At 40.9% G+C, this 13,814-nt stretch overlaps 1 protein-coding gene across 1 annotated transcript in view; it reads right to left on the bottom strand.

Annotated features, from left to right (window-relative positions):
* The window catches only part of CNTN5 (contactin 5), a 750,248-nt gene that overhangs the window by 151,341 nt on the left and 585,093 nt on the right, over window positions 1–13,814 (bottom strand). The window contains exon 11 of the mRNA XM_087937063.1: window positions 11,581–11,762. Within this exon, the coding sequence (XP_087793189.1) occupies window positions 11,581–11,762 (182 nt within the window). The remainder of the gene's footprint in view (window positions 1–11,580; window positions 11,763–13,814) is intronic.

Below are 13,814 nucleotides of genomic sequence, written 5' to 3'. Positions count from 1 at the left end.
CTCTTACTAAATATAATATATAATAAATTACTGAATTTCTCCTCTTACTAAATATGGCTAAATTCGGCATCATATTTGTCTGTGAAACATGGCTCAATGCATCTCTCCTGACTCCATTATCACAGTAAGAGACTATCAAGTTTACTGATCAGATTGTGAAATTCATAGAGGAGGTGGTGTTGCTGTCTTCTATAAAAAGTCCTTACATTTAAAAAACATCCAAGTTACCCAAGAGCTTGCTCTTCCTGAGACCATTGTCTGTGAACTGTCCTTAAATATCACATTTCGATTCTTACTATGTTACAGAGCCCCTGATTATGACATCGAACATATAAACAAACTAAATATGCTACTAACATAGGCAACATCCTGCCCACACACTTTTATCTTTCTTGGTGACTTCAATCTACCTCACATTAACTGGACCCTAAATGAATGTAAAACTGAACCCATACATGCAACCTTCTACAATGCTGTAACAAACCTGGGACTGGAACAACTAGTAACCATCAACACTAGACTTAACAACTGCCTCGATCTCATCTTCTGCAATAGTTTGAATTCAATTTACGGAATACAAATTAAAGAACCCCTTTTCAACAGTGACCACAGCATGATTGACTTTTGTCTCAACATACGTCCACACAAAAATCAACACAACAATGTGATCCCAATTATAACTTCAAAAAAGGTAACTATGATCTTATAGACAACGATCTCTCATCCCTTGATTGGCAATTTCTATTCACTGGATGCAATACTCAAAGTCAAAAGAGTCATCAAACTATATGTACCAATAATAACTCCAAAAACCAGAAAAACAGATTACCCATAACAATAAGGACGCTTCAATCCAAAAAGAGATCACTTTGGTGCAAAAACAAATCTGGTCACATTGCAAACTTCAAAAGCCGATACAAAAATTTATGCCACCAGATAAAGACTGAATGCACCAATTATCACATTAAACAAGAGGAAAATCTTCTACGCACCAATTCCACCCATGCTTTCTACAATTTTGAAAACAACAAACTAAAAGATTCAAGGTCCATCCCACCTCTGAAAGGACCTAATGGTAAAGACTGCAATGATGACACCATTAAAGCCAACCTCTTTAACACATTCTTTGGCTCAATATTTGTAAACAGCAATGGATCATGCCCAGTATTTCCTAGTCAAACCACAGACAACTACAATGATCTAATACATATCGATTTTACAGAAGACAATGTTGAAAAAGCACTACGCAATCTAAAACCATCTCTATCTATTGGACTGGATGGAATATGTGCTTATCTCTTAAAAAAGCTGTCCACTGCCATAGCCGAACCCTAAGCATAATCTTTGAAAAATCTTTCTGGACCAGCTCCTTGCCAAAATTATGGTCACAAGCCATGGTCATCCCCATCTTCAAAAAGGGAGACCCCAGCCTAGTTGAAAATTACAGACCAATCTCTTTATGCTGCATCACTTGTAAAGTTATGGAATCCATTATTAACCAATCCATTATCCTCCACTTAGAGACAAACAACCTACTCTTTAATAAACAATTTGGTTTCAGAAAAAAACTATCCTGCAATCTGCAACTCTTACAAAAACTTATGGACTACACAACTCAATCAGGGCAAAGCAATAGACACAATCTACATAGACTTCTGTAAAGCCTTTGATTCAGTGGTACATGACAAACTACTCCTAAAACTAAAATCTTATGGTATCTCTGGACAACTGCATAACTGGATAGAAGCATTCTTGTCAAACAGACAACAAATGGTCAAAATTGGGAGTGTCCTTTCAAATTCTGTACCTGTCAATAGTGGTGTCCCCAAGGCAGTGTTCTAGGACCAACTCTCTTCATACTCTACATAAATGAACTCTGTGATCATATTAAGAGCAACTGCATTATCTTCGCTGATGATGTAAAGCTATTCAACACCACAGATAATACTGCTTCCCTTCAAAAAGATCTTGACTATGTATCAGAATGGTCAAACAAATGACAACTTCAAATCTCAACAAACAAATGCTCTGTCTTACATATTGGCAAAAAAAATCAGAAAATAAAATACAGGCTGAATAGTCAAGACCTTGTTGATAATCCAAACTCTGTCAAGGATCTTGGAGTACTCATCTCTAATGACCTAAGTGCTAGAGCCCACTGTAACTACATAGCCAAAAAGGCATTAAGAGTTGTTAACCTAATCTTACGTAGCTTTTTCTCTATGAAAGAAGAAAAGAGAATGAGGGAGACGGAGGAAGGAAGGGAAGGGAAGGGAAGGGAAGGGAAGGGAAGGGAAGGAAGGAAGGAAGGAAGGAAGGAAGGAAGGAAGGAAGGAAGGAAGGAAGGAAGGAAGGAAGGAAGGAAGGAAGGAAGGAAGAACTATGTGTTGAAGGAGAAGAAATGGGACCATCTGCAAGAGTATCACAGTTAAGATAGTGAGAGGATTAGTGGCAAGCATTAGATGTTCCACATTCTGCTTGACCTGAAGACATTCAGGTTAATGAAAAGGAGACACAGTGTGTTATACATAAATCCTACTGAAAAGTATGTAATTCAAATAATTGGGGTAAAAAAAATCAAATTGATATAAATAATTTGTTATGCTCAACAACAATAGTCAAATATTGTAAAAACAAAAAATCATGCAATAGAGAAATTGTTAACATAATTATGGTAAATTGCTAGCATTAATCAATTTTCTTGTTATATGAAAGACTGCTCAAGCAAACACTTCTGTCTTTAAACCCCCTCCCCACATTATTCACAATTTAAGCCCAAGCAAAAATTAATGAGACTAAGCATATCAGTCAATTGTTCACTTTAATTAAATCTATTTGAGAACATTAAGCTAGTCCTGACAAAACATTCAGCCTGGACTGTTTTCTTGGCACAGGTTTACCAAAATACTGTTTGAAATAATTCAAGGGTACCAACCTTGAAATGAATTTTGTAGTGGCGATTTTGATTGCTGTTTTTTTTTAAAGGACCATTATTGGTCTTGGAGTATGGATTTAGAACAAGGGACTTCAAACTTGACAAGTTTAAGACTTGTGGACTTCAACTCTCAGAATTCCTGAGCTACCATGACTGGAGGAGGAATTATGGGAGTTGAAGACCTCAAGCCTTAAAGCTGTCAACTTTGAAGACCCCTGATTTAGAGGATGCCTATGGATGGATAAGACGCTGAGCTTGTTAGTCAGAAAGGTCAGCAGTTCAGCGGTTCGAATCCCTAGCATCACGTAACGGTGTGGGCTCCCATTACTTGTCCCAGCTTCTGTCAACCTAGCAGTTCTTAAGCATGTAAAAATGCAAGTAAAAAAGTAGGGATGACTTTGGTGGGAAGGTAACACCGTTCTGTGTACCTTTGGCATTTACTCATTCTGGCCACATGACCATGGAGATATCTTCGGACAGTGCTGGCTCTTCGGCTTTGTAATGGATATGAGCACCTTCCCCTAGAGCTGGAAACATATGTGCAAGGGAATCTTTACCTCTACTATGGGAGATTGGATCAGCCTTTGAAGGTGAGCAGAGTTTAGGAACCTGAGTCATGTTCTGCTCAAGTATTTTATCAAGGTGTTCATGTCACCCATATGTCTCTGTTTTTGATTCATAGTTCAGATAATTCCAATATGTTTTCTCTTTGCTTTTTATTGCCAGTACAGTAGCCATCTCTTATCCAGATATGGACAAGTTAGAACTTAAACTGATAAACATCCAGAAGTCTGGCATGAACTTAAGGCTTATGCCTGGCCCAGGTAAAGGATTTCTCAGTCATTGTTAAATCAATGGAAAACTATACCAGCATTGAAATTTGTGCTCCCCAATTCTGATCCATATTCTGCTACTATTGTCTCAATTTACAATTTCCTTAACTTCCCTTAAAAGCCATGGGTGACAAAAATTAATCAATGTTATACAGTTTGAGCATGCCCAAGGTTGATGTTGGAATCAATGAGAAGATCTACTTTAACATCAGAAGAGCTAAGGATGGCTTGAGTCTGTCTGACCCATAGGCTGGAGGCAAGAATAAGCAAAGTTATGGCAGTAAGGCAGAAAAAAGAAGCATATTTTTTCCCGGTTTTAGCCGTCGTGTAGGGTAGGCCTCTAAAATATTTTCTAGAAACGTTCATCTGAAATATAGGCATAGAATAACATAGAATAATAGAGTTGGAAAGGGACCTTGGAGGTCTTCTGATCCAATCCTTTGCTCAAGCAGGAGGCCCTATACCATTTCAGACAGGTGACTGTCTTGTCTCTTCTTAAAAGCCTCCAATGATGGGGCACCCACCATTTCTGAAAGCAAGCCATTCCACTGGTTAATTGTTCTCACTGTCAGGAAATTTCTCCTTAGTTCCAGGTTGCTTCTTTCCTTGTATTATTTTTCATCTTTTTTTTTTGGTCTTGCATTCTGGTGCTTTAGAAAATAGGTTGACCCCCACATCTTTGTGGTATCTCCTCAAATACTGGAAGACTGCTATCATGTCACCCCAATCTTTTCACAAGCCTAGACATACTCAATTCCTGCAACTGTTCTTGATAAGTTGTAGCCTCCAGCCCCCTAATCATCCTAATTGCTCTTCTCTGCATTCTTTCCATTGTCTCAACTTCTTTTTACTATTGTGACCAAAACAGGCATTCAGACATTCAGTAAGATTATTATAAGTCACTCATTGGGCCACAATTGAGCAGAGTCTGAATAATGGGGGAAGGGGAGACAAATTCAGGGGCTGCCACAAAGTAGAGGGAGTCAAGCTATTCTGAGCACCAGAGGGCAGGATAAGAAGCAACCGGTGGAAACTAATCAAGGAGAGAAGAAACTTGGAACTAACGAGAAATTTTCTGACGGTTAGAACCATTAATCAGTGGAACAACTTGCCTCCAGAAGTTGTGAATGCTCCAACACAGGAAGTTTTTAAGAAGAGTTTGGACAACTATTTGTCTGAAATGGTACAAGGTTTCCTGCCTAAGCAGGGAGTTGGGCTAGAAGACCTCTAAAGTCCCTTTCAACTCTGTTATTCTATTCTATTCTATTCTATTCTATTCTATTCTATTCTATTCTATTCTATTCTACTCTACCCTACCCTACCCTACCCTACCCTACCCTACCCTACCCTACCCTACTCTACTCTATTCTATTCTACTCTATTCTATTCTATTCTATTCTATTCTATTCTATTCTATTCTATTCTATTCTATTATCACTGTTGTTAACAGAAAAATAATAATATGCAGGTGGGGAATGCAGATTGGAATGGACAAAACAGAGCAGGCCTAGCAACATCCAACAGGAAGTCATTTTTATCATTAATAGGGAAGCATGTCATGCCAAGTGGGTGAGACAGATGCAATGATAATTCCAAATTGTCAGCTGCATCAAGCAACCCGAATACATCTGTTTTTTTGCATTAGATATGATGGGGAATCAAATTAACCTGTGATTACAGAAAAGCAGACAGGGCTGCCTCGGTGCATTCCAGGCATTGCCGAGAGCATCTCCAGTGAGCTGGATCCAATCCAGCTGACAAACTGAGCATGGCTGAGGAAGATGGAAGAGCTAGTACCGAAGGATGAATGTAAATCAGAGCGTTTCTTCTAATGCCAGCTGTAATCCACAAACCCAGTTTGAAGCTACCCAAAGGGTAAAGGGGGTGGTTGATTATTTACAAGCCAGTGGCACTAAGGAAGATATGGTATAATGCCCATGGGAGACTGTTAACATAAGTTTTATTTGAAAACCACAAAGGAGATACAGCTGCATGGAAAGGAAGGAGAAATTGGAAAGGAAGACAGAGGGAGAAACAAGGAAAAGGAGATGGTTAAAGCAAGCAGGGAGGGAGGGAGGGAGGCAGGAACGGTGGAAGGAAGGAAGGAAGCTCAAAGCATTGGTTAATTGTATTGCTACCAAGCGCCATACAAAATACTTTGGCCACCTAATGAGAAGGACTCACTGGAGAAGAACCTAATGCTAGGAACAGTTGAGGGCAAAAGAAAAATGAGACAACAGAGGTGGCTGGATGGAGTCACTGAAGCAGTTGGCATGAGCTTAAATGGGGTCCAGGAGATAGTAGAGAATAGGAAGGCCTGGAGGAACGTTGTCCATGGGGTCGCGATAGGTCAGACACAACTTTGCAACTAACAACAGCCAAGCGCCATAGAAGAGTCACAATATATACATATTTCATATGAATAAAAGCTCAATTTTTCTGAGGCAAACTTATTAATACCTCCTGAAGTGTCTTACTTCTCTTTTTCTCAAGCTGAAAATCGGTTTCCAAAAATTTATTTATGAGGAACGTGTCTGAAAAAGACACTGTGTTTCTCCAAATTGTATGCAGAAAGTACGGTAGTAAGAAAAGGATATTTGTATTCAAGATCATGATTTCTCAGGAATTTGATATTAATAAACCCATACATTAGGGAAAGATGCTTGCTGAAGGGCTGCTGCAAAGAATATTCTGGGTATGTGATAGAAAAAACTACTTGCATCCATTCAGAGTTGGATTCTGCCTGTGCAGTGAACTCTTGACCAATTATCTGGGAAGAGTTTTCCAATGAGTCTCCAGGAAGCAGATAGGGGTCTTCTGTCAGTATTTCTGTATCCTTGTGCCTCTAGTTCCCCCATAGTGGCTTGCTCTTGGCTTCATTCATGAATGAGAGAGCAGCCCCCCTTGCTTTGAAGGAAACAGCAGTAGTCCCTCCCGGTGGTGGGATTCAAATATTTTTACTACCTGTTCTCTGGGCATGGCTTGGTGAGTGTGGCAGGGGAAGGATACTGTAAAATCTCCATTCCCTCCCCCACTGACTAGCCTGCTTTCCAGTTCTGTTCTCCTGGGCAGGGCAACAAAGAAGATCCAGCCAATCAGCTGGGACTCAGGAGGCAGTAAATAGATGGGGGTGGGGCCAATTAGAGGTGGTATTTACCGATTCTCCAAAGTACTCAAAATTTCCACTACTGGTTCTCCAGAACTGGTCAGAACCTGCTGAATACCACGTCTGGTCCCTCCTCAAAAAGCCATTTCTGAATCCAGCAATGTTAAATAATATTTCACCTGAAACTCCAGAAGGAGTTGGTTTATCTGGATTTTTTTTTTCATTTCACTAACTTGATAATATCATTGATTGATTGATTGTATGTGTGTGTGTGTGTGTGTGTGTGTGAGCCCTTGATGAAGAACCAAGCTTAGAGAACACCAAGGACATCTCATTTTAATTCTGAACTACAAATAATTTATTTTTACTACCAGTTCTGTGGGTGTGGCTTGGTGGGCAAGGCTTAGTGAGCGAGACAGGGGAAGGATACCGTAAAATCTCCATTCCCTCCTCATTCCTGGGGGCAGGATACTGCAAAATCCTATTTCATCCCCACCCCATTAACCTGCTGTCCAGCTCCATTCTGCTGTGCAGGACAACCAAAGAAGACCCAGCCGATCAGCTGGGACTTGGGAGGCAGAGAATAGATGGAGGCGGGGCCAGTCAGAGTTGGTATTTGCTGGTTCTCTGAACTACTCAAAATTTCCGCTACCGGTTCTCCAGAACTGGTCAGAACCTGCTGAATGCCATCTCTGAATGGAACCAACTGAGGTTGGGGCTGTGACTGGATTGGACCATGTGATGGACATGTGGACTGGGAAACAAACTTTGACTTTTAATTTGGGTGGAAAAACCACAGGATCTTTAGAGTCGGGTTTTCACCAGATGTACCAATATGAGGTGCCTAATAAATCTGTACTTTGAGGAACACCTAGGCCTCACGGGTTTGATTGCATTGGGTCTGTTACTGGGAAACCTGACAAATTCTTTTTACAGATCTTTTAAAAATTAGGATAAAAATTATCTGACAGAGTAAAATGCAGCCCTTCTAATGAAAAGAGTAAAACTGACCAGATTTATAGTAATCCATATGTCCTTAATATTAGGTCTTCTTTTATCAGACTGATAAAAGGGAATGTAAATGAGGGATGACATGGGTGCATAAAGCTGGAACATTTCCATTAAACCACTGAGGGGATTCATCTGGAGCTTTGGAAGAGGAACTATTATATGAAATACCGCTCTATCACTTTTCATCATCCAACACCAAGGAAGCAACCTGTACCTTTGAATGCTGTCTAAATTTGAGGAGGGTGAACTAACTAAAATTAAATTGTGACAAGATGGAGGTGCTGTTGGAATTGGATCTGAGGATTGAGGTTCAGCCTGTTTTGGAAGAGCAGGAAAGATTATATATTGAGAATGTTGGTGGCAGGAAATCCTCAACTATCACTGAATAGACAGGGTGAGGCTGTGATACAGGATATATTTGCACAGTTACGCTTAGTGACTCACTTTCAACCCTTTCTAAATTGAGATTAGTTGATAATAATCTATACCAGGGGAGATCAAGCTTGATTTCATTGAGGGCCGCATCAGGGTTGTGTTTGACCTCAGGGGGACAGAGTGGGTGTGGTCAGGATGGACATCACTCGTGTCAAGGCTCCTGAGCTCCGTTTTTTGACTGTGACAGTCTGCTGCAACTCTCTGGCAGCAGAAAGGGAGCTTGGGACCTATTTTTTCTGGTAAAGGCACCATGGTCCCATCCTTTGCTTTTTCCATGGCAGCCCCATGGGCCAGATCTAAGCACCCCATGGGCGGGATCTGGCCCTCAGGCTTTGAGTTTAACTATACCCTGATCTATACTGAGATTACATCCCAGCCTGACTACCTATTCTATGTGATCTATTCTTGGAAAGCGTAACAAAGACAAAAATGCAGAAGGTAAGCTGCTAAATAAAAGCTAGTTTGATGTGGTTGGTAAGGCACCAGCCAGAAACCAAGACAAGATGGGGTCTAGCCTTAGGCACAAAAACAGCTGGGTGACCTTGGACCAGTGACTTCCAACCCTAGGAAGAAGCAAGACACTTCGTTCAAGAAAACATCAGGGACTCCTCTGCACAGTTACAGGAATCAGCCCAGTAGTTTTACTGACTATTGACTTGAAGGCCTCTGCTTTCCTGAGTTTGCTAATTGGTATACATAGGATACAAAGATCATATGCTGACTAAAAGAATCTGCACTGGTTGCCAGGCTGAGTTCAAAGCGGGGAAACTAATTATTACAGCAGGGAATGGAGCTATAGAAGATTTCAGTTCTAATCACCATTTTATTATTTTAATAAGCTTTAATGTGATATATTGTATTGCTTGATTCTGGGTTTTTTTTTTTCCTTTTCCTTTGTATATTGCCCAGAATCACATGTCCTGAGTAAGCTATTCATATAATTTCTTTCTTTCTTTCTTTCTTTCTTTCTTTCTTTCTTTCTTTCTTTCTTTCTTTCTTTCTTTCTTTCTTTCTTTCTTTCCTTCCTTCCTCCCTCCCTCCCTCCCTCCCTCCCTCTCCTTCCTTCTTTCTCTCTTTCTCTTTTTGTCTTTGTATCTCTATCTATTTACCTACCTACCTCTATGTATCATCTGTCTGTCTGTCTGTCTGTCTGTCTGTCTATCTATCTATCTATCTATCTATCTATCTATCTATCTATCTATCTATCTATCAATCATCTATCTACTTTTAATTATGATTCATTTGGTCACACAGATGTATAGGAAGGCTCATTTTGATCCTGCACTTTTTTTCAGCATTTAACATTTCACTATGCTTTTAGTAGTATACTTTATATTTTTAATCTTTACAATTGCATTTTACATTTACGTTAACTGACTTGAGGCTCCTTGTCTAAGGGGGTGTAAATAGAGCAATAACAAATGTCTGCCTCTGCTGAAAGAGTAGAAATGATCATTGACTCATTAAAGTGAGTAGCCAGACTTGGCTCCTTAATGTCCTAGTTCAACCCTCTATCAGCTGCTTCACCTTCGCTCCAGGTTAAAAGAAAATTTCATTTCGGAAAAGAGACAGCAGTAGAAGACAGTGCTTAGGAAACATCTTTTGGGCCTTAGGATGAGACTATTATTCTCATCGAAAATGATATATGCCCGTGATGGTGAATCTATGGCACATGTGCCAGAAATGGCATACACAGCCATTTCTCTGGGCATGCCAGCTGTTGCGCACACCAGGTAGCTGGTCTTCGTGCATGTGGCAGTGCGGGAAATTGGAAGAGCAGCTTCCAGTGCACACATGGGCGCCAGCTACCTGGTCTTCCAGTTTCTAACACGAATCATGTGCGGAGACCAGCTGGCTGGCACGTACATGCGTGTTAGAATCTAGCCAGCCAGCTGGTCTACATGCACGCATGCGTGTTAGAAGCCAGAAGACCCAGGTGGCCAGCATGCATGCGCACACCAGGAGCTGTTCTTTTGGTTTCTGGCAAGCGCACGCGACTGTTACAGTACTCAGTGCCGAAAAGGTTAATCACCACTGATATATGGTATCCAGCAAAGCTATTTCTGCAGGGTCCGATCTATGTCCATCACTGGGATCAGAGGTTTACTCTTCCGAGCTTTCAGACTTGTGCTGGAGCCCATTCCTGGGGAACTTCTTTCTACTGCAATAAGTGCTTTCAGCTATTCTTCGAGTCGCTTTTTATGTGGTGCCTTCCTATTGGTTAACTGGTGTTGATGGCTGTCAGTTGGCTGTTGTTTCCTTTTCTGCCAAACCCTCAGCTCCTAAGAACCTTCATTTGACATTTTTATTGAGGTACAAAATAAAATAAGATACAAAATGCGAAAGTAAATAGGAAAGCAATGGGTGGAGGGAGAAAGGGAAGGACCAGAAGAAAAAGAAATGTTGACTTCCGACTCTCTCTTGAAGTAAAATAAGGCATTAACATCAAACCACAACTTTTTGTTTTTCCATAAGAAGAACAACCAGCCATTTCTGTAGGGATCTATCAACCTGGTCGGTAAAACCCAAAATCAAAGTTTCATTCTTTTCCACTTCAAGCACAAAGTTCGGAAGTTCACAAAGTTCATGCGGAAACCAAAGTACTTATATACTTTGCTTTAATCAAAATAGTCAATTTGGCCATTTCAGCCAACGCCATCAGCTTCTGCAGCCCTTCATCCACGGTAGGAATCAAAGTGTCCTTCCATTTTTGTGCATATAATAATCTTGCTGCCGTCAACATATACAGTGTCAAAGTTCCAATGTTTTACTCCAAGTCTTTAGGCCCCAAAAGGAAAGTTTTTGGTTTTATTTTTACCTTCATTTTCAAAATTTTCTGCATTGGAATATGAATCATGCTTCAATTTGGGGGGGGGGGGGGGTTATCACATGTCCACCATAAATGATAGAAAGTCCCTTCTTTACTTTTACACTTCTAAAGTACCTGATAAGCTGGTGGTAAATCCACATTTCTGTTGACTGACAAGGGCAACACAAGGAAACAGCAGCCAATTGCCAGCCATCAACATCAGTCAACCAATAGGAAGGCACCAGATTGGAACTTGCAACATTATCCTTGGACACGTATATTTGCCTTCATTCATAAAATTATTTCTGGCTGAAATGCACCCAAAATGAAAACCGATTCCATCAAATGTCAGAGATGCATGTCTGAACGTATACATTCAAGCATTGAGGCAAATTAACACTTGGTAAGAGAACAACCCTGCTATGTACAAGAGATTAATTATAAAACTTACTGTATATTTGCAACTGTCCTCGGAAGACATTCCTTCCCCGAGAGTTCTCAGCTTTGCATTCATATGTCCCTGCATCTTCTAGCTGCACGTTTGGGATTTCGAGCACCGCTTGGGACTTCCGCAGGCGAGCTTTGCTCGGATTGGGGCCATTAACTTTCCTCCATGAGATTATTGGAACTGGGCTGAAATATTTAGCGAAGGCATGATTAGCTCTTCCTTGCCGTTAAGAATATATATCCCGTTACCTGCTAATTTAAGCACTTAATCGTCTAAGCAGCAATAAAGTGTAATCACAATTAAGGCTCGTGAGCTGCTTGATCTATTTCACTTTCAACTGAGAACATTTAACTAGTGCTACCGCTGTCCTGGACACTTCCTGCTTTCCGAAAATTAAGTCTTTCCCAGGGATGATTTCATATAGCAGGAAGGAAGATATTGTGTCAAAGAGAAAGCACGACTGGACAGAAGTCAAAACTGATGCAAACTTTTCCACTGGATAGCTAGATTGATTTCTCATTAGAGATTAAAGATGAATGATTCTGGAAGATGTCAGACAGACTGAAATGTTGAGTTGGGTCAGTCAGCTGCAGAACAGGAGCTACCTTTCCATAGAAGAGAATCGCTACAACAGATGTTTTGTGAGCATTTGCTTGCTCTGTGAAAATTACTAAGAGGGGTCATTGGTGTTCTCTGAGCTTGCTTGTTTTCTTGCAGATGTTTCATTACCCTAACTAGGTAACATCCTCAGTGCTAGTAAGAAATGCTGTTTGCTGTCTATGTTCTGGTGACACGTCTCTCCACCAGTAATCAGCACCCAGATCAGCATAGATTAACTCCAAGGTTAACTTCAGACCAACAATCAAGTAGACGATACCCAAGTAAACAATACTGATGCAAAAGATCCATCTGTAAACAGCCCAACCAAAGAATCTCTAGATCTTCCTCCACCCATATGGAGAGGGAAGTCACCAGAATATAAAATGACAGTAAACATCACTCCTTACTATCACTGATGATGTTACTTCGTTTGTTAAGGAAACGTTTGCAAGGAAACAAGCAAGCTCAGAGAGCACCAAGGACTCCCCATTTCAACCCTGAGCTACAAACATTCTCCTTTAATTTACTAAGAGATTGGAAGAGAAGAGCTCCTTCCAGCCACAGTGCTTCCATCCTCCTTCATTCCACCTTTTTGCAACTCCTGCTATTTAGTAACACAATTCTCCCTCCCTCATGCTTTCAACCTTAGCAATGGGATTGAAATAGATGCACCCATTCAGATCTCCATTCTTTCTTCCCTTCTCTGCACAGTACACAAACTACCGTAGAAACATGAACCTAACTTTGTACCCCAGTCAGTTTCAAACTGCTGAGAGCCCTTCTATGAGTGAAAAAGGGGATTGTTTTCAAATCACTAGCATTAAAAAAAGGGGGAACACAGCCATGTGGAGGTGGAAACATTGCCTTAAACTGAACTAATGCCTGCAAAATGATTTCACAAATTTTATCCACTCTGTCACTTTCTCACTAGAGCAGGGGTGTCAAACTTAATAGCATTGAGGGCCACATCAGGGCTGTGTTTTACTTTGTTGGACCCGGGTGGGCATGGCCAGCTCAATGTCACTCTAGTTTGGGGTGCCTATGGTGGCCCGGGCACTCTGCCAGTGAAAACAGGCTCTCAAGCTCTGTTTTTGACTGTGACAGACTCCTGCAGCCCTCTGTCAGTGAAAATGGAGCTTGGGACGGCCACCCGTGACCCTCCCTAGCTCCATTTTTGCTGGTGGAGGCTCCACGGGCTGGTCCTTCACTGTTTCCAGGTCGGCCCCACAGGCTAGATCTAAGTACCCTGCCTGGATGGATTTGGCCTGTGGGCCTTGAGTTTGACACCCCTGCACTAGAGTGTAAAGGAGATGGAAGATTTATTGCTAGCCTTGACAAGGGGTAGCTTCTGTCCCATCTGTTGTGTTAGTTGCATTTTGTCATTTTGTGAGTTGGTTATTTGTACATCCATTTGTTGTTGGTGTTGCAACAACATTGCAGTAAGGTGTGGCCTGAGGATCCAAGGCTATTTCCTGTAACAAACATGAGAGCTTCAGCCTATCTTAAAACATAATACAAGATTGAAAAAGAAGATTGCTAGATTGACGATAGTGCCATTAGATAGACCAGACCAAGGAATCAACTCCATGGAAAAGCTAAAATTAATTTTATTGAGATTGTCTATGATGAAAGAATTT

Source organism: Pseudonaja textilis, chromosome 7 (genome assembly GCF_049901715.1).
Source record: "Pseudonaja textilis isolate UNSWEBS1 chromosome 7, rPseTex1.2, whole genome shotgun sequence".
NCBI lineage: Eukaryota > Metazoa > Chordata > Lepidosauria > Squamata > Elapidae > Pseudonaja > Pseudonaja textilis.
The sequence above is the reverse complement of the archived record's forward strand: the minus strand, read 5'-3'. Positions and strand labels throughout refer to the sequence as shown.